We start from the raw sequence: 22534 nt of genomic DNA, 5'->3' as shown, positions 1-22534 counted from the left end.
GTTGATGGATGTCGTGACCACATACTTGCATGGGTCATTGGGTACTGTAATCCATATGAAAGTCTTTGAAAGAATTAAAGTCCATAAAGAAGAAGAACGCAACATGTATAATGTGAAGTTGCAAAGATCACTCTATGGCTTGAAGCAATCTAGTAGAATGTGGTGCAATCAGCTTAGTGATTTCCTCTTGCAGAAGGGATTAATAAAAAATGATGATTGTCCTATGTGTTCATTTGAAATTCATATAAGGGTTCTGCATAATCTCTGTCTATGTAGATCATTTTGAGTATCATTGGAACTACATAGGATATTGAAGAAGCAAGCTCTTATCTAAAGACTGAATTCAAAACGAAGGATTTAGGCAAGACTAAATATTGCTTGGGCCTGTCCCATGAAGGGATATTATTGTACTTGTTAGCATATACCACGAAGGTATTAGATAAGTTTAACATGGAAGACGCATACCCACAAACAATTTCTATGGTCGAAAGGTCTCTATATGTGGATAAATATCCTTTTAGACCAAAGAAAGAAGATGATCAAGTACTAGGATCTGAATAGCCTTACTTGAGTGTTATTAGAGCATTAATGTACCTTGCAAACATTACTAGGCTTAATATTACCCTTTGTTGTTAACCTAATAGCAAGGTTCAGCTCAGCTCCTACCATGAGATATTGGAATGGCATCAAGCATACATGTGTTCAAATATCTTAGAGGGACTAAAACCTTAGATTATTTTTCTAGAAGAATCAAGATTTAAGTCTAGTGGGATATGCCAATATAGTTCGTATGTCTGATCCACATAAAGCATTGTCATAGATTGGTTGTAGCGAAAATTGCCCTATAAGGTTATGATTGTGATTTTGGTGATTAATAAAAACATAGTCAATGGGACTAATATGTTTGTCAAGAATATATGTTAGTAGGTCTTATAGATGCAATACATGAAGAAGCCACCGCAGCCGAGACAAAGTTTGATTGAATTAGAAAAAGTCCCAGAGAAATTATTCTCACCAGAAGGTCCGGCAATGGAAGAATTGCACTCACCGGAGTATTATGTCCAGAGGCAGTTTGCCTAACAAGATGATCCGGTGATAAAGAGTGTACATGCTAGAGCAATTCTATCAGAAGGGGTTAGAGTAGATTGCACTCACCAAAAGGTCCAGTGATCAGAAGAAATGTATACCGGACTATTTAACAGAAGCTTAGTATTTTCGGAGGAAATAGATTATAAGGCACCAGATGATCCGGTGATGAGATGGATATCACACCGGAGCATTTTGTGACTTGTGTCACGGTGCAGAAGACTATAACTCACCGAATAGTACGGTGATGAAACGATGCACACTGGAGGTTTCACTGGAGCATTTAACAGAGTGCGTGGAAAACCAAGAAAAGAAGAAGTTCTACACACCGGAAGGTCTGATGATGAAGACAGTGCACACCGGAGTATTTTGTGCAGAGAAGAAGTTTGGCATGGTCAGGCTCAAGTGTACTCATCAGATAGTCCAGATAATCCGGTGTTCGGAAGAACCATGAGTGGAGTTCCAACGGCTAGTTTCTGAGAATGTACACACCAGATGGTCCAGTGCTTGTACCTTTGTTAACGTCGGATCATCCGGTGTTCACAGAATATGTGAGCCGTTGGGATAACGGCTATTTCGTAGGGTTGAGGCTATAAATATCCCTCTACTCATTCATTTGGAGTTTCTAGAGTCTAGAGAAACCCTTGTACACCTAAGAAGACATCCAAGCCATCCAAAAGCATAAAGTGTTCATCCAAGGCGATTAAGCACACCATTAGTGAGTGATTAGTGCTTATAGGCCTAGAGAGAAGAGTTGCTAGGTGCTGCAACCTAGAGTGTAGATCAAGGAGTGATCCAAAAGTGTACCGAGAGGTACACCGTCGCCTTGGAGTCTTTGTGACTCGCTGTTAACTTGTTGACCCTCCGACTTAGTGTGGAGCGATGACAAGAGGATTGTGCAGGGACGCGGAGACCCTTGTCTTTGTGACTAAAGCTCCGAAGTGAAGACGATGTACAAGTGACTGGAAGAGAGGTTAGTTGTGAGACCTCGCCTTAGCGTCTTGGTGGCTCATCGTGCTTGAGGTCTTATCTTGGTGACTTTGTATTTCAAAAGCCGTGACCGGAAGAGACTTGACGACCAGGAGCATATCCTTTGTGGAGCTCCAACATGGACTAGGGGTGTCTTGTGCGCCACCGATACCACGAGATAAAAATCCCTCGTGCTGACTTTGTCTCTCTACATCATTTACATTTCTGCATTTACTTACTTGCAATTTACCTTGCAATTCTCTTAAGCGGTAGAGTAGACACACTAGATAAGCCTAGAGTACATTTAGATAGAAATTGATACAAGCTTATCTTGTGAAAGTTTTGAAGCCAATAGTTTTTAAGTGTCCTAATTCACCCCCCCCCCCTTCTTAGAACGTCCTCGATTCCCTTCATTGGTCATATATTTCTTTGTGATGGTATAGTGATTTCCTAGAAATCAATGAAGCTAACGCTTGTAGCTACCTCAATAAAATAAACCACTCAAAGGAATGCACTTTGCCAAGACATGTTACTCAACATGTTCATAATACATGTGGATTTAATGTCATTAATTCCCCAACTATTATCTATGAAGATAATTCAACTTCTGTTGCACAAATATAATGAAGCATATTTCATGAATTGCAAAAGAAAGAAGAAATAATGGTGACCCGTATATAAAGACTTGTGATAATCTAGCAGATCTATTCACTAAGTATGTATCACCTCTAACTTTTGAAAAGTTTACATGTGTTGTTAGTAGGAGGCGACTTAGAGAAGTGCAAAGGACAAGGGGAGAACTTCATTCTTGAATAATGAATAAACAATCTCCAAGTTTGATTGAGCATTGTACTATTTTCCCTTTATAAGTTTTACGTGAAGGTTTCACATGTAAAGTTTTTAACGAGGCCATATGTGCAGCATAAGAACAATATATGTGTTTTCTCCTTTTTTCACATAGGAGTTTTGGATGAAGCATATTTGTCGTGATCATTTTTCCAAGGGGAGTGTTGTAAACTGGCCCCACATGAGGAGAGACTGATGGTTGTACAGTGGGCAGGGGTGGGGCCTACTCGGGCACCCTAGCTCCTTGTCCTATCTGGTGCGAGGTCTTTACCAAACTTGTCTCCCAAGTAGGTAGGCTTCCTTTACCCCTTTATATATGTAAAGAGTTATCCCGTTGCAAAATATAGAAAAGATAAAGAAAAAAGAAAAAAAGATCTACCATTTATATGTGTTCTTGATTGGATCTATGCTTGTGATTGATTGATCAGGAGAAACGAAGAGGAAGAGGTTCTAACACTGGCATGATATTATTAAGTTTCTTATAATGTCTTCTTTAGTTGTAAGGATACACTACTATAGAAAGAGTCATTCCTACCCCCCCCCCCCCACTTTCACTATCGGTTCATAAGCTGAACCGGCAGATCTAATCGTGAGCCATTACGAATTGGCAGTGATAGTTGATATCACTGCTGGTTTGTAGCTAGAAAGGGTCATCCCTACCCCCTTTCACTACAGTGATAAAGTATCACTATCAGTTCATAAGCTGAACTGGTAGATCTAACCGTGAGCCGTTACAAACCAGCAGTGAAGTTGATATCAACTATCATTGCCTGTTCAAAAAGCTCACCGACATATCAATAATTGAGCTAATACGAATAGGAAGTGATAATACTTATCTCCGCTGGCTCGTATTCCAAACCGGCAGTGATAAGGATTATCACTACTAGTTCATAAACTCACCAACGAAGCAACAATTGAGTGAATACAAACTGGCAGTGTTAATTATTATCACTGTCTGTTCGTATTCCAAATCGGTAGTGATAATTCTTCTGTAAATCCTGAGCCCATCTTCCTCAGCTGTGCCCCATCTCACTTTGCCCAAATCTCCAGAAGCTGCTCCCGAGGGGTAGTGGTGGTCGAAGTGGTGTGGTAGTAATCGTCACCACGGCAGCCACCTCTACCCCTTTATGCCTGGCTTCCATGTCCTCCGAGCTCCTCTCTATCTCTCGAGCCTACGCCACCTCGTAATCGATCGAGCCACCTCACCATCTCCGAGCCCATAGCCACCTCGCGACCGCCCGAACCACCTCGTGACCGCCGTCTACTGAACCTGTTGTGCTCCCAATATCTAGAAGCCACTCTCGAGGGGTAGTTACAATCAAAGTGGTGTGATGATCACCGTTGCCACTATGGCTAGCTCTATCCATTGGGCCCAGCCTCTCCCTAGCCAACTCGTGGCCACCCTTGTCCCCCCCCCTCGAGCCCTCGCCTTCTCCAAACCTGTTGCCAACCTCACTGTCTCCAAGCTTGTCGTCGACCTATCTCCCTAGCCTATAGCCCCGTCTCCCCATCTCCAAAACTAAATGAGTGACTAAGTTTGAGTGTTAAAGATTGTGGCAATAAGTAGATCTAAATGAATATCAGAAAACGTATTCGCTTCAAGATAATTGTGTTTTTACCATTCGTTTAGACTTAATATTGTCACTTGGATAATGCAAGATGTAAAACAGATGGTGTATGGTTGATGCATCAAGAGCTCTTTGACTTAGAACGTTAGAAGGGCTCCTGGTACAATAGCTTTGCAACATCTATTCCTACTTGTCAATGCGAATGTAGATTTAGATATAAAATACTCTATCACGAACATTTTAGGATGAGATCTTTGTCCAAACTTAGGTAGATCCCCATGCTGAAGAATTCGTGGTAGAGTATTTTGTCACATGTGGATAGTTTATCACTACCTATTCTTGACTTGAACCGGCTGTTATAGTTGGATTGCCACTACTGGTTCTCAATTTGAACCGACAGTGATACTTACTATCACTGCTAGTTCATAAGCCGATAATAATAATCCATGATTATCACTTTCGCTAATTCACTATCGGTTTAAAAATCGACTATGATGCCAGTTTTGAATTGGTAGTGATGATATTTTCTGTAATAGTGCTAGTGTGATTCTTAGGAGGCGTTTGGATGGAGGCACGGCAACAGATGGGAGATGGCGGCCTGATTTTCTTCGGTCTTTGGTTGAGCGACGAAGGCTGGACGAGATTGCCACCGGAGGAATATTCAATCAATGTGCAGGAGAAGTGATCCGACCGATTCGGCTGGATAGAGCCGTCCAGTCCCGTACGTACGTGTGTGTTATATTTTTTTATTTAATTGACGACTTTATTTGAAAGTATAAAAGTGGTCTAAAATTTTTAAATGTTTTTATGAGTAAACTAGAGCTCACTAGCAACCTATTTTAATTGGTTTGATAAAAAAGACTAAGCTAATATTTAATTAAAATTCTCAAAAAAGCATTCTCTCATCCTATCCACTCTTATCGCACCAACCAAATAAAAAAAATTGTCTCATGCTATCCGCTCTCATCCTACTAACTAAACAGAAAACTAGCTCATCCCATCTATTTTAACCAAACAAAAAATTAGATTATCCAATCCAGAAAAACATGGATCGCCCTATCCCATCCAACCTCACGTATATCCAAACACACCCTTAATAAATTATGTATTTGATCCTTTTTGTTTGGAAGAGAGTTAGCTGTGTGAGGTATACTAGGTGGATTGGCGTGCCTAAGCCGTGCTCGTTTTTTTTTTTCACAGAGCATGACAAAATAAGACTAAAAAAATTGGATTAACCAATTTTAGGTATCTCAATATTTATTTATGAATTTATCAATATTTAACACATTCATTTAATTATGTGGAAACAATGATACTTTCATGCATGCACATAATATTAACATGTAGACGATAGTAATACGAACCTAGCTAAATTTGTTTCATAATTTTTTGAGTTTTAGATATTTTCCTATACATTTTAGATTATTTTAACCAATTTATCAATATAACTATTATTACTTTCGCTATTTTTCTAGAATTTCGAAAAAAATTATGTATACATATATATAAATATATATACATATACGTATATATATGTATGCATATATATGTATCTCTATATATGCACGTACGCATATGAGACCCACAAGACCTGTAGCTACAATAGCTTAGCCACTTAGAATCACTCCAAACTTCTCTTTAATCTATGTAATAGATGAGACACTGCTTTTTTTTTCCCCCGATCGAGACATCGGAATAAAAGTGAATTGCAGTAACATTAAACTTCGATACCAGCCCAATCGCTGGCAACCTGAACAAGTAGAATATCCGGCTGGCAAGTAGAATACCCAACCAAAGACACGCGCCAACCCGCACTGCACAAGCCTCTGACCTGCTAAGCAGATCGACCGATGGATGGACACGTTTCCGGGGCCAGACGCCCATGCGCGCGCGCAGTGCAGTGATTGCCGCCGCCCGATGAGTCACGGAAGCTGCAGGGATGCATGCTTCTGCTCGATCGATGGACGGATGGAGATGTGTGCTGCCGGGTCCGCGTCCACGGGTGAACGAAGCGTGCGGCCGGCTAGCTGATCGGGGACGCGCCGACGGGGAGGGACGGAGGGTACGGGGTCGGGACGACTGGACTGCACCTGCCAGACGGACGGCGCCATTAGAGGATAATGACGGCCGTGATGATCGAATCAGATCAAAATCAAATACGTATGCTTTACAGAATACAGATGGTGATGTGGCACCTCCTGCTTTGACTGCGATCACCATGATTGATCAAGTCTAACGAATGATATTCAAGGTGCACGAAATTAAAGCTCTTTGTTAACGAATGGCATTTCACCCTTTTCTTGAGAAGGATATATATATATGAATGAAGAATGAAAGATAAAGTGTTGGTACCTGCGTGGTGTTATCCGTTCCGTCATTGCCGTCGTAATCTTCTGAGGGAAGCCGTTCCGTCCGTTTGAGTCTCCCAGGCCAGAGGATCCGGTGCCAGCCGTAAGGACAGACCATGACGGCCCAGCGGACCAGGCCGCACCGCAGATTTTTTTTTATATTTTTTAAATTCAAAAATTACAAATAGGTACATCTGTTTTGAAATTTTTTAATTATACACTCATATTGCCTAGAGTTGCAAAATTTCAAAACGGACACATATATTTGCAAATTTCGAATTTTTAAAAAATAGAAATAAAAAATGTCCCGCACCGCAACTAGCACCTGGGCCACCGGATGCCGCTTGCCTCCATGGGCCGGCCTCTCGTGCCAGAGTTGGATACCGCTCAGAGAGTCGCCTTTTCGGCCGCTGGATCTGCTCCAAAGTGGCCCCTGCGTAACTGATAGTGTCAGAGATTTGTAAAATTGTCGTTCTTATAAATAAATAAATCTGCCCATCTTCCTCTCAGCAATTCAGCATTCTGCCATAACAAAGTCCGTACCTTGCAACGAAAAGCATGATCCTACACAGCTAGCATCCAACGGATCCATGAGGATTGAAATCTAGTAGGATCGCTCATGGAACAGTAAGATTAGGTAACATAATATAGGAATAGGCTAGCTAGTTATCGAGCCAAGTTTATGTTTAAATCATTAAATGAACTCCATTCGAAATTGACGTATTTTGATCAAGTTTTTTTTATGTAATATGTTCCATAAATTCATATTTCTCATACTACTCATATGTATGGTTAGGGATGAAAACGGATAGAAAAACATTAACCATTTTCATTTTCATATTTTTCTCAACTGGACGAAAATAAAAACAAGCACATGATTGCCGATTATTAAAAAACAAATCAATCCAAATGAAAATAGGTCGGTACCAGACGAAAAATAGTTATTAAAATCGAAAAGACCGTACCTCAGAACTATGAGTCCATGACTTGAAATATTAAAATAAAAATATCAGTACCATGAATCCATACACTAATATGATAGTGATATACAAATAAGTACATGAAAGTCCCACCATTATCACAAAAAGGGTCATCCGCGCCCTATCCTCACTGCCGGTTCATAAGCTTCAACTGCATATAAAAAGTCGAGCCAACAAAAACCAGTAGTGATATTCAAATTATCACTGCCGGTTTTATCAAAATAATCGGTAGTAACTGACAGTGATATTAGCTCATAAAAATATGTGCAAACAATAATCGATAGTGATAATAGCTATCACTACCGGTTGGGTTTACGAACTAGCAGTGATCTTGAAAATCCATACGTCTTCACGCACGCGACTTTAAATGTGAGAAATCCTCGCTCACTTTTTCACTCTGATCGCTCGCTCTCTCTCGCACGCTCTCACTCTCGATCTCTCTCTCTCTCACCCACCGCCGCCCATCTCCACCTCCTGTGCGCGATCCACATGGATCTGCTGTTGCCTTCATCACCGCCTCCACCGCCTTCTCTGAGGACACCTCCCACACCTGCGTCTTCGTTGGGGAGGAGGAAGTCCTACCAACGAGGCGCCGCCTACCTCGTCCGATTTTGGCATTTTGCCGCCGGGATCCCCCTCGTCAGACGATGAGGTGTGGGATGAGTTCATCAACGAGCCGTCAAGGGCCACGAAGGCCCGGATGAGCTCGTCGTCATCGTTGGAGGAGGACAAGAAGGAAGATAACAACGGTAACGACACCGCGACAGCGACAATGATGATGATGGCGACGACGATGACAGAGATGAAGCCATGGACAACCGTTCATGGGTCGAGTTCCAACTTGAGAACGACTAATAGCTAGCTAGTTAGCTAGGTTAGATAGCACGCGCATTAGGGTTTTGCGCTGTCATTTGCATGACGCAGCTTTTGCTATAATTAGTATAAATAATATTAATATGATCATTAGTAATGCTAATCTCCTTAAAATTAATGCATGAATGTTTATTTTTTATTTTTTTTATCTTGGATTGAGGTATCACTACTGGTTCGTAGATAGAACCGGCAGTGATAACCATACAAATCAACCGGAATGAGATCAAGGACTGGCAAGTATAGATTGTATCATTGTCGGTTCTAAAACCATCAAAGATAATCCTAGATTATATTGTTGGTTCAAAAACTGGTAGTGATGTCAATTTTAAACCGAAAGTGATGATATTTTCTGTAGTAGTGCACATAGATACACACTCACTCCAAAGACAAGTCCACTAAAAGTCCACATACATGAGTACATGGCATACCAAATCCAAGACTCAGGGTATCTGAAATATGATACATGGTAGTTTGATTGCTAGCCAACAGAAACTCTCTGCTTCTCTCTGCATAGCATGACTTTATATAAGCTTAACATGAAATGACACACATCTTGAGAAGCATAACTGAAATGGATTTAACAGAACCTTAACATGATCGACAGGAATCAAATACATTGGTTTCTCTCTGCATGAAAACTACTTCTCTTCTACAGAAATGACACACATCTTCATAAGGATTTCACTTGGGTAACATATCGCTCGATATTCATGACCTAAAGTGAGCAAGTGATCTGTGGTGTACCTAAAGTCGAACTATTGGCATTGATAGAAGGCAGCGGATGGCATTGACAAAATGGCAAGAAAATCTGCCTAAAAGTTTATGGTGTTGATAGAAGGCGGCAGAAGGCAAGCAAATCATCCTTTGAAAACAATCACTGCCTCTACTAAATATTATTTCACCGACTTGCTGTGAACCAATCCATATGATTGAAACCCTAAATCCAGGGCAAAAATTCACAGAAGGACACATTCCATATGCCAAACAAAACAAAATCAAAGGGAAAACAAGACGAGGATGAGAAGGAGCGGACCATGGTGTCATTGCGGATGAACTTGTGGTGGAGGAGCAGAAAAAGCACTTCTCCAACCTCATTGCACCGCCTCTTCCTTGCCATGGCCCTATCGACCAAATCGGTTGCAATGGGAATATGACGTGCTCGAAGCCATCGACCAGCATCGTGGGGGTAGCTAGGCAAGACAGGCGGATCAACCCGGGGTAGGGCGATCTGGATCCGTAGGGTTGCATCTCATGATCTGTACATGCATGAGGGATGGGTGGATGGATTGGCGGGGGCGGGCGGGAGGGTGAGGCGTGGCCAGTGGCGCCGTGGGGGCGGTGGGACTCAGGAGCTAGAGAGGAGCCACCTTAGTCGAGTGCCTGAGTTGCAAGATGCAGGAATGCGGTGTGTGTGGGCAGCGGGCTAGGGTTGGTGAGTTGTGGGTTGGGCTTGTACGAAGTGCAAATCGGGATAAAACAGGATTTTCCCGAATAAAAAGGGGATTTCGAGAAAACAGATCAACCGTTTTCAATCTCTATTGACGATTGGTGAACCGCCGACCTTACAAACTTGTAGAATAAAAAGGGGATGCTTCGAATATAAATCAAATGAACACACAGAGGAATTTTTAGACAAGTTCAGGTTTTTCTTAGGATAATAATCCTATATCATATTTTCTTGTATTGATATGAGCTTGTATAAGAGGGGTGTGTGGCTAGCCTAGATGGATCTAAACCTAGTCGGCGACTTTCTTGCATAGCTGATGGTGTCTTCTGGCCTTCGATGGCTCATAATGGCTTCTAATGGCTCGTTCCACCTATCCCTGTAAGGGCCCCAGGCTCCATATATATAGGGGGCACTGTACATCATTTGGAGTCTCCCTTCCCATTCTTGCAGATAAACTTTCCTGTTTGTGGGATACCCTGGGTACCTACGGGTAATTTTCTTTCATCCAGAGATCTTCTTCCTGGAGATAGAGATATACTCTGAGAATTACAGAAAATCTTGGAGTTCCGTGATATGGTAATTATCCAGTAGTCATCGTCAACATTGTTTCCAGACCTCATCGTCCTGTTTCCGTCCCGTTCCCGTGTAAGAACCGGGAAAAACAAATATGGTTAGGAAGAAATGGGAAACGGTCACGGGACAGGACATGATATTCCTGTATTGCTTTCATTCCTATGTTTGGTGCTAAGTACTACACAAATAAAATTAGATTTCTAGTAACATCATAATTTTTTCCCTTTTAGGTCTCTTTGTACCATGTTTTCTTCTTCTAATGAATGAATATAAGCTGTGCTGGTTTGTCAATAATAATAATAATAATAATAATTGGAAAGCCATATTTCCCACACTACTTATATGTTTTGTGCTAAGTAACAACAAAAAATAGTTTAGGGGTTATCCACATCTAAAGTTCCACTTCATGCGAAATTTTTGTTCTTTGGCATGAGGATTTTTGGATAGGACATTCAGCCTGTATAGCACACTTGAAGCTAAGGGCCGGTTTGTTTGAGCCTTGTTTAAGATTTTTTTTTTCTGGAAAGAAAAATGAAACCCAAAAAAATGGCTCTCTATTGCACTTTTTGAAAGGCTGGTTAGGAAGTATTTTCGTGGCTTTTACACAATTAATTTTGCCCTTTAATATGTGGATGAGAGGAATTTTTTTAAGATTTATAATCCAGAACGCAAAGTTTGAATGTGGACATCTAAATATTTCAAGTCTTGATTTGAAGTTGAAATTGAATATTTAAAACTATAATTTTTATATTACATATTTTGAATTTGAATCCAGAATATTGTAAATTATAAAGTTTGGAATGAAATCCTTTTATATTTCATGTTCATAATTTGAATTTGAAAATTTTATATTGCAAATTATGAAGTTTGGAATGGAATCATTTTATGTTTCATATTTATATTTTGAATCTAAAATTATGATTACTATATTAGTAAAGTGAAAAGTTTTTCTTTTGAATAAGAGTATTTTAGATATAGAAAAGGCTATTTTTCACCTCCAACTACCGCAAAGTTTGATTTCCTCCTCTAACTCATATACCTGACACATAACACAGTACAAGTGTTGAAACCAGACAAAATACCCCTTAGGTCAAAATAAGATCTTTGAGTATTGTAGACAAAGATGCACGAAATATTGGGTTACTCAGGGAAATAGGAACACTTCCTTTTTTTCACAATGTTGTCATGAAGAAAAAAAATAACAAAAATAAGTTCAGCTCTATTACCAATCCTAATGGCTCAGTTGTTAACACTAATTCCCATATAGTTGATTTCTTCTTACTTCTCCAATCTTTTTTTAACAAGCTTGTAGAGCATTACTTTTTTGCAGAACTATGTAAGAGATAAGATAAGAGATGATAGCTAGATTGCTATCAATTCCATCCAACGAACGCATTCTAGCCATCATAAAGACCATTAAGAAAAATGTAGCACGAGGACCAGATGGCTAAATTTGGCTTTTTTACGGAACAGTGATGCCCTGAGGGATGCTTCTCCAATGTTACTAAAAGAAGTGGTAGACTCTCTTTCCTTAGAGTGATCTTAGGTTTAAATATCGATTCCCATAGAGAGGCATGAAGGTCAACACTGAGTTGTAGTATTATCTATCCTATAAAATCTCTCCAGTTGTATCGTAATGCAGGGAACTTGATTCTATTGATCGAAATAATATAAATGCAAAAAAATAAAAAATAACTTAAAGAACAATAAAAGAAATAATTATGGAATTGAACTTAGGGTTTTAATAATATAATAAAAGTATGGCAAGGGACATAGTAGTGTCATGTAGCTAGATTTTCGTACAATCGGGATTTGATATACAAGAATAGATGTAGAAATTAAATACTACCGTAGTGGATACAAATATTCAACGCTTGGGCAACACACCCTTGTATTCCTTGTCCTTCAGTCTTCCCAATCAGACAAGGCAATTCTCCTTCGGTATTTGCGAATACTCGCCTCGCGCCTTAATTAAGTGGTTGCTCCCAAACCAACTCATTAATTTGGGTGGCTATGCTATAGATCCCCTGTAATAGTCCTTCACTGGTTTGAGGGTCTCTTTCTATCACTGAGTCTTGATCTCAACTCTGTCGTCTTCGCAATTGTCGCCTATGTGCCCAATCCCATGGATATGTGGCCAATGAAACCTAGAAATGGAGGGATACAAATAAAAGGATTGCATAGATATGAACTATGTTAAGAGTACATCCCGATCTACACTAATGGTGCTACATGGTGTCTAAGCACCCCATCCCCAACCGAACTATTCACACATCGCGGGAATGATAAAGCAAGACATGAATGGAGGATGAACATCATTGTATTGATAAAAAGGAGGAGTACAATGTTTAATACAAACTTAATGCCTTCCTTGGATGTGTGATGTAGTACATGGAGAGACAATCTGATCGGTGACATGTTATAAGGGTTCTAATGGTGAAAATAGAAAGAAATGGTGTGAAAATGGCTGCAGTAGCTTAGAACCCTAGAAATAGCAGTGGTCATAGTGTCGTGGCCAAAATCGAGTCTCTGTTGCATGATGTGTCGATCTCCTCTCAATGCAGATAATTGCCTTCTTTATAACCTGTCGGATTAGGTTTTTGTGCTGCCTCTGGAAGGAATTCGCGCCTTGGGCCCCTTCACAAAAATTATTGCATTTGATGCATTGGTCCCATCGGACATTGGTCCGGGTGTGGTACGGGTGCCATAGGCGACCTTCCACACACCTTTAAACTTGTAACTTCCAAATGGGATGAGGTTTGTGCGTTGGCCTTCCTTTTTGCATGCTCTTCACAGGTGTATCCCTGGATTCGCTTATTTTATGCATTTTCCTGTGGAGTTAACATAAAAATACAAATCTTATGCACTTGACAATTAATCAGGAGTTAGCCAAGAAATACTTAATCAATATGTTCATAAAACACGAGGAAATATGATATGTATTTAGAATGTACCAATCTCTCCAAGCTTAAAATATTGCTCGTCCGCAAGCAAGAGCATGGTCACCATAGAAAGAAATTTCAACCATGCTCAGACAATCAAACCAGGAACGAAAATTAGAGCCAATGCCAGACTAGAGGATTAGACCTACGCTGCTTTAGATGATGGAGCTGAACAGAACTCTCCAAGAAAATTTCAACCATGTATAGAGAGAAGAAGACACTATAGTGGGTATTATTGCCAAAGGAATTCACCAGTGTAGCCTTGTGCCCCAATATTTTGAACCAAGGGAACTACCCTTTTGTTCACTATATATGTAATTTGCCCCAGTAAGTGGGATAAACTCTGTAACATTGCTTGCATATTAATAATTTAGCCCTTAGGCCAACTCCAGCAGTGGAGTTATCCGGTGCTACAGTACCCCCAGTAAAGTACTGTAGCACTGAAAATTGGTCTCCACCAGTACCCTATCCGTGCTACAGCATCGCTACAGTGTTGCGGAGGGAGAGTGTGGAGCTGTAAATTTGCTGGGGGGTACTGTAGCAGTACTTAATACTGCAGTCCCACTGTTCATAGAGCTGCACTGTGTCTGAAGGGAGGAAATACTGTAGTAGTACTGTTCATATAGGCTGACAGTGAGTTTGGAGGGAGGAAAAGAGTAGTAGAAGGTAGGAAATAGGTATATGTTGGAGATAAAAAAATAAAGGATGCTGTAATAGTGATATGAGATGCTGTAATAGTGTTTTTGAGGATAAAAATTTAAAATAGTTGCTAGAGATAGCCTTATGAGCGTTTATCTTTTAAAAAAATCACAGTAACTGGGGAGGAGCAGCTCTACTGAGCCGCATGCTAGGGGTACTGTGAGGAGGAAGAAAAGGAAGTGCTCCACCATCATATTCATTATTAATTAACCTAGAATGGGGTGGATTGGCTTGGGGAGGGGGGGTATTTTGTTCGGTTTTAACACTTGAGGGTGTATTGTGTCTGGTGTTAGAGAGAGAAAATTAGACTCCTGCAATAGTTACATGGGGAAAATAGACTTCTCCCTTTTAGATATCTTAGCCTTGAACTAAAACTCAACCAACTAATCAGCAAAAATGCCAGATAACCAAACCAGAAGTTCCTATTGAGACTAACGCAAACAGGACCTATCATGCATCAAAGATGCGCTCTAGCCTCTAGGTATGGTTGCCAACTTTGAAAGTCAAAGATGCAGATTGTCGGTATGTATTTGAAGACATAACTTTTACTTTGGATACCAATTTTTATTGTACTACACTTTGAGCAAAATTAACCCGTAAAATTTGAGAGATGCTATTTATGGGGTGAATAAATATCGATGAAATTACACTCTACGTCTCTAGATCATGGGATGAAATCTAATTGTCGTGTATGTAGTTTTTCACGTCTAGGCTCTCTCACTTATTTCTCATTCACTAATCTCCTTATACCTTTAGCTTGCCCCTGCCTCACCCTCCTCCTATCTAAGTTAAGTGGATCACCAAAACCTCAACTCCCTTCCCAAAACCCTAACATGCTAGCGGCATGCAAATCGTCAAGCATAATCTTCTCCATTTTCAGCCGATTGGTGCGTAGAAATCCGTAGGAAAGTTTAAATGGTTTGATTGTGCTATTACAAACCAACATCGTTTCTCTAGGGAGCATTTTTGGAAATATTGTAAGATTTCACACATTTATTGAATATATACTTATCTTCCTCCATTATATTAATTATGTAGTACAATCTTATGACTAGTAACTAGACAGTAGTATCAATGTTTGCCCTTAAAGACTGTTGATATTTGGATAGGCATGCAGAATTGGTATGGAGGATACCATTGCATTGATTATCCATCTTCTTTCGCTACGCAAATCTTTGCAAGAAGTATGGAAGTTTATGGAAGGCAAATGCATTCTATTGTTGGGGATGTAGAGAAGAGAGACCATTAATGGAAGAAATAAATACTTGCCCTGTTATACGATCTCCACGTCCCCGGTCCCTTCGCTCGCCTGTTTATTTGTCGCCGCGTGCCCCCGTCCCCTCGCAGGCTCGCCGCGGCCGCTTCCCACGCGCCTCCCGATCGCACTTGAGTTCAGCCAGCCATATCGTCGAACGCCTTGCCCACGCTCGTGGCGGGCGCGTTCTCGCGGAGGGCCGGGAAGGAGTTGATGGGGAGGGCGCAGTTGCTGCGCGCGGCGGTGGGGTGCGCGGCGGCGGTGACGTGCGCGGCGGCGACGGCGCTGGTGGCGCGGCGGGCGATGGCACGGTGGCGGTGGAGCCGGGCCGTGGCGGTGGTGCGCGGGTTCGAGGAGGGGTGCGCCACGCCTACCGAGCGGCTGCAGCGGGTCGTCAACTCCCTGGCCATCGAGATGTTCGCGGGGCTCGCGTCCGAGGGTGCCAGCAAGGTCCGGATGCTGCTCACCTGCGTCGACGAGCTCCCCAACGGGTAACGATCGTGCGCGCGCGCTCCCCTTGTTCTTCTCGGTTTAGTTCGGTGGCTTCTTGGTGCTCATGGCTTCATACACGGAAGGGTTCCTGCTAGGGTCTAGTCAAATGTTAGGAGTTAGTATTTGCCAATTGTGGAGTGTTTCTTTCTTTCTTGGCGTTTGATTTATCTGCATTTTTTTGTTCTTTTTCTGCATATGTTATAAAATCACCACACCACCTGCGAGCCAAAGAACTTTTCACCAATGACCAGAAAGGTATCATTGCTCTGCTCGATTGTCCAAATACTATGTTGATTCATCTTGCATTACTCTTTTGAGCATTGCTATTCCCCACCAATTGTGGAATTGCCTATAAATTGCTTGTAAACTGGTAAGAAAGTCACAGTCTTTGCTCCATTACATATGTTGCTGCTCATATATTAATATCAGCGATGTGGAACAATGCCATCTTGTTTAAACAAAAAGTTGCCGTTCTATTCGAATGCTATATTACGATACACAATGCCATCGCATTGTCCCTAATAGGCATTTCCTTTTAGTCTTTGGACAGTTCTCTTGTGTATAGTATAATACTATAGAAGCAAAAAAGACCCTTCTGAAATAGACCCTCGCGAGACCTCCATCCACGCCATTCACCCTTGATCTAACGGCTTGCGTGCGTGCATGCCTACGTGGTGGAGGATACGTGTCGACGCCTCGTGGGGTCTACACTTGAGACCGGGTCTTATAAAATTTGCTTCCCAATAATGTGTTGATGCCATAGGGTTGCAAGTGGCAAATTTTTTAACCTAACTCACACATGCTTTTCCTTGGATCTGGTCAGCATCAGGTACTAGGTTAGGTGGTACTGTCTACTGGCAATAAGGCATGGAGCAGCCTCATGAGAATTTGTTTCGGTGATGATGCCTCTTGGATGCGGCGATGTTTGATGTTGATTATTAGGTGGTACTACCTCCGTTCTTAAATAGATGTCGTCCTAGAATGCATGCAATCAAACTTTAGAAACTTTGACCACTAATATACACAAAACTATTAGGATTTGGTACATGAAAATGATAGTAATGAATTTATCATGAAAAATACTTTTGACATCATCTAATTTTTATCAACTTTTATCAAGAGGTAGTTGTCAAAAGTAATGGTCAAACGTGCTTGTTGAAGACTATGTCGATGTCCTAAATGACAAGTAAAAGAGAACGGAGGTAGTATGTTGGAGGGGAAGATAGAGGATGTGCCTTATCGTTTTGTTCCTTTCATGCTTTTGGGTTATGTTGTTCTTGGAAAAAATGCTTTTGGGGTTAAAATGTTTGATATCTGAGTATTTTTCTCCTCGAAGTACAGAGAAATGCTATTTTTAATGGACACACATATGCAGCTAATTGGGGAACTGCATTGAGAGGGCTTGCATTAATGATTCTTCTCATAACTCGTGGGACCTGCATTGAGAAGGCTTGCATTAACGATTTGTGTTGCTTCTCCTAACTATTCAGACAGTTTGATGTAGCTGCATGTTGCAATCTATTTGACTGCATAAATTGCCAATGTTATTGCATATCTTTTATTTGAATTGAAAGATTCTGACCAGCAACTCAATTGAGGCTTATATGTAATGATTTTTAGCATACGGATCTTTTGGTGCATAGTTCCTCATCAGATAAAGTGATTGATGAACATGTTTTTCTTAAAAAATGCAAGTGTATAGTTCTCTTACAGTGATTCATATATATTTGCATGTGAGCAGGAATGAGGAAGGCATCTATTATGCCATTGATCTTGGAGGAACAGGATTTAGAGTCATGAAACTAGAACTTGGTTCAGGATCTATGGTTATCAATAAAAAAGTTGAACATCGACCTATCCCTGAAGAGTTGACTAAGGGTACAAGTGAGGTATATGTCATCATTTTATTTTCACTTATTTATATATTTATTGTTTATGTATATGAATTCTACTCTCTTGCAGGATTTGTTCAATCTAATTGCTTTGGCACTAAAAAATTTTATTGAAAGAGAGGGTGGAAAAGATGAGGGAAGGGCACTTGGTTTTACATTTTCCTTCCCGGTCAGACAAATTTCCATATCCTCAGGGTCATTAATTCGGTGGACTAAGGAATTTTCAATTGAAGAGGCTGTAAGTTACAGAGTTATGCCTTCAATTATTCTGCCTTTCATTATATGGCTGGAAGGGAAATTTCTACTTGAAGAGCTTAATCAATATATTGCACGAGATGATGCGACAAATTTGAAACTTGATATCATTGTGATAGTATATTGTGGATATGTAATCCTTCCCCCCATACTAACCTTAGACCTTAGTACCTTCACAGAATTTAATTCGTTCTTTCCCTCTTGACAAATGATGTGTAAAATATCCCATCAAATTGTTGATTGGTTGCCTTTATGATTACTGTTGATTCATTGTGTTATTTTTCACACTGACTTGTTTGAACTTTGGAATATCAGGTTGGGAAAGATGTTGCTCAGTGCTTAAATGAAGCCCTTGTTAGGAATGGACTGAATTTGCAGGTCACTGCATTGGTATGTCGCTGACCTAGTTATGCTGGGTGAAGTAATTTGTATTCAGAAAATTAATTCCATTAATATACAAAAATTCCACTACTTGAGTTAATACTTTGATCCTTTGATTCCATTGTCCATCTTTTTTATTCATGGTCACATAGCCTTCTTACCTGATAGTCCACCGTATGCAAACATCATTTTTTAAATAGCACGCCATAGCAGAGAGGCTGTTGTGACCAGCGTTACTGCAAAGTTACAGCACCATAGCAGGGAGCTATAGCTTCTAACAACTATTAGCATGCAGGTACACTTCAATCATAATATATGTAATGTTTTGATGTGAGCCAGTTGTTGAATATCCTATCCATATTTGACTTTGAGTTCTTACTCCAAGGTTTAAAATTCACACCAAGTAGTGCTAATACAAGAACTTACGAGCTTGGATCCTCCACATCTTCGTTAGATGAAAATAATTATTTTGTCTTGCATATTTAGAACGCGTTACTATAACATTGATTGATTAGATTTATGTTTACACATCTTGCCGAGCTTGTTGCGTCCACTACATCACTGCTATAACTGCACAATAGAAATACTTTGGTTGCGTGCATCACGTGATGTAGAGGCCGGATTGATTTCCATATCAAAACTATGCTTCCACTGCACTCAATCTAAAACATAGGCAAACACTTCTGCTTTCTCACTACTAATATTGTTGTAAAGTGATAGATTTTGTTTACACTGTAACTAAACATATATCTGTTCTAATTAGAATCTTATTGAACTTAAATTTGTTTAAATATGGTTTGAGTCGATTAATTGTGCTTGTATTCAAGCTTGAACTCAAATTTAATAAACTTGGAACAGATTGGTATATGAATTCAAATATTATTTGTTCTTCAAGTATATACTATCAGATGATCTTTCATGTATAAACAATTGTCCTTCGTGCGCATATATATAAACAGGTGCTTATACATGTACAAGTGTTTTCTAGGGGTGTAACTGAGGGACAAAACATGACATTATTGTACTTATGAACTCGTATGGATAATCTCATATCTGTACAACTGTATCTTGCTTTTGAATAAGGGAAAGAGATGTCACTGCCATTCTTATGTATTTATGCTAGAATTGGATCTGGATGTTCACATGTTGTATGACAGAATTACAAAAGTTGGTAGTTATTTTCATCTTTTTTGAAGCTGGCATACGCATCTTCTTGTTGATTTGATGTGCTATTTGTCAAATAGGTGAACAATGCTGTAGGGACATTGGCTTTGGGGCATTATTATGATGAGGATACCGTGGCTGCAGTGATTATAGGAGCTGGCATCAATGCTTCCTATATTGAACGCAGTGTTGCAATTACTAAATGCTGTGGTCTTCTTACCAACTCTGGAGACATGGTATATTATTTTGCATTTTATGTTGTATATGGATTGTTTGATTTGATCAAATTTTCAATTTGGAAATATAAACTCGTGATTATATCTTATGTTAATAATGCTCTATTCATTAGGTTGTAAATGTAGAATGGGGCAGTTTCCGGCCTCCACAAATACCATTAACCCCGTATGACATATGTTTCAATGATGGGACACACAATTATTATGATCAAGTAAGACTTTATGAAAACTTCCCCCCTGTGGCATATCTTGTAACAACGCAGCTGAAAGTCTCGCGCTAATGAATCTGAAAGTAACATCATTTAATGGATATAGGCTTTTGAGAAAATGATCTCTGGTGTGTATCTTGGGGAGATTACAAGATTGGTGCTCCAAAGAATGGCTCAAGAATCGGATGTATTTGGTTCTGCTGTGAATTGTTTGTCTACCCCTTTTATATTAAGGTACCTTCATCCTCGTAATTTTTTTAGTTATGCTTTTGCAAATGAGTATTTATTCTGAAGATTCTTTGGGTGGTTAGTTCCATATCCATTGTCACAAAAGTCTAAAAACAATGTGATACGCCTAATCCCTACACTCTGCTACATTGCTCTGTCGCTAAGGTTCCCCATTTGTTTCACTTTGCTCCATTGCTTTACTTTGAAACTCATTCTAACCCTTTTGCTGTGCTATGGTAATATCTTCTTTATCATAAATGTTTTTTAAAAGAATACATAGGAAAAGTACATATCACTAAGAAGCGACAGTTTGATACAAAGACATTTTAGATAACCTAATGCCAGAAACAGCCAATAAGGTTTAGAGGCGGCCTGACAAAACTAAGATGAATTAATTGGAACAGTAACAGCTGGTCGATTAACGGTTGGAAAATGTTCCTTGTCCCTTGCAAACTGAATTTCTTTCCATGATAACTTGCAAAGTTTATACCTGCACTCTGTTAAGTGCAGATGCTTATCTTCTCGTGCAAATAAACAACAATGTTACAATGATATGTTATGTTTTGTGAATGTTGGATGATAATGAGTAAAAATGTTATTATCATGTTCAGTTTAAGGACTTAGTGGTTTAATAGGATTCTCATTGAGGCCTTTATCTTTCATGTGAGCTGTCGATAACTAACCTGAGCCTTTAAAACATTGAATAAGGGCTGTGCATGTTGGTGTTAACTTTCTAGTCAATTTTGCAGATTTTAGATATGTTTTAGGAATCTCTCTATTGTCTGATTGTCTTAAAAAACAATAATCTTGCAGAGTTATCAAAATTTTAATGTCATTTATTTTCATCCAGTACACCTTGTCTAGCTGCTATTCGTGAGGATGATTCCCCAGATTTGAAAGAAGTTGGTAGGGTACTCGAAGAGCATCTGAAGGTTAGTTCTCACAGCTGAGTAGCTCACCTGAAACTCTGTTTATATGAAGGATTTTTTAAAAGTAAATCTGTGTTCTTTCTTTGGTAGCCAGTTGCTTCAAACAATAACCTCATAAACTATGTCATTTCCCATACAGATACAAAATGTTCCACTGAAGACTCGGAGACTTGTCATGAGAATCTGTGACATTGTCACCCGAAGAGCTGCCCGTCTAGCGGCAGCTGGAATCGTTGCAGTACTGCAAAAAATCGGTCGTGATGGAACCCTTTGTGGTACCACCGAAGTTCGAAGAATAAGAGGTGAGACGAAGAGATCGGTTGTCGCTATCGAAGGTGGTCTCTACCAAGGCTATTCAGTCTTCAGGGAGTATCTGAATGAAGCCATAGGCGAGATCCTAGGGGATGAGGTTGCCTCCACTGTTAGTCTCAGAGTGGTGGAGGAGGGGTCCGGGATTGGGGCTGCGCTCCTTGCAGCATCATATTCGTCGACTAGACAAAATTCCGCATAGGATTGACACAGGCTTTTCTCCTGCTCAGATGAAATCATGAAACAAAAGGAGGGGCATTCGTCCATCCTACTGTGAAAATGTGTACATGATAGAAAGCGGTTCTTGTACAGAACTCTTAACCCCTTGTCTAGTTTTCTTTGCCTCAATTGTTCGTTGTCGCATCATGTTTTCTTCTCATCTATGTGAATTTATATGCAATGGTGAATTAACCTTTAGTGCTTCAATGTACTAGTGGATCATTTGGTGGCTTGCAAAAAATAATGCTGATGGTGTGTGATCCAGGTGAAGTTGTAGTGTTGTGAGAATGGTGTCTAACTATGGATGCATACACGTGATCTACGTGCATGAATGTATAAGACATACGGCTTGTTCAAGGAGCTGTCCCATGTAAATTGCTTTGTGCTGAATCAATGTGAAATGGTGGTTGCAGTTTCAATCAGGGAGGAATCTAAGATGGGGGTGCTCATATGACCACGGATGCTATAATTAGCAGCAAGGCTTCAGGACTGCTCCACTGGTAGGAGGCCGTGGACACCATCCGAGGTGACAAGCACGTGCAGTTTATGAACTGGCCATGGCCGTGCTTAGGGATGTAAATTTTTTTTCCTTTTGTTATTAGGTCGACTCAAAACTCAGTTAAACTAAGAACGC

The 22534-nt window shown here is 40.2% G+C and overlaps 1 protein-coding gene across 2 annotated transcripts; it reads left to right on the top strand.

The window, feature by feature from the left end:
• The first annotated feature begins 15549 nt into the window (after nt 1-15549).
• LOC133928787 (hexokinase-10-like) lies at nt 15550-22164 on the top strand. 2 transcript variants are annotated; one of them, XM_062375273.1, is made up of 9 exons: nt 15657-16077; nt 17820-17967; nt 18041-18208; nt 18541-18615; nt 19851-20006; nt 20120-20218; nt 20322-20449; nt 21294-21375; nt 21512-22164. In XM_062375273.1, the coding sequence occupies exons 1-9, from the start codon at nt 15800-15802 to the stop codon at nt 21881-21883; spliced, it is 1506 nt and encodes a 501-aa protein (XP_062231257.1). In that variant the 5' UTR covers nt 15657-15799; the 3' UTR covers nt 21884-22164. The 2 variants fall into 2 exon arrangements, with proteins under 2 accessions (XP_062231258.1, XP_062231257.1); XM_062375274.1 differs by lacking the exons at nt 17820-17967; nt 18041-18208 and having other exon boundaries at nt 15550-16077.
• Nucleotides 22165-22534: the final 370 nt, after the last annotated feature.

The sequence above is a fragment of the Phragmites australis genome, chromosome 9, assembly GCF_958298935.1.
Source record: "Phragmites australis chromosome 9, lpPhrAust1.1, whole genome shotgun sequence".
Classification (NCBI taxonomy): Eukaryota; Viridiplantae; Streptophyta; class Magnoliopsida; order Poales; family Poaceae; genus Phragmites; species Phragmites australis.
This window is presented reverse-complemented; position numbering and strand designations above follow the sequence as displayed.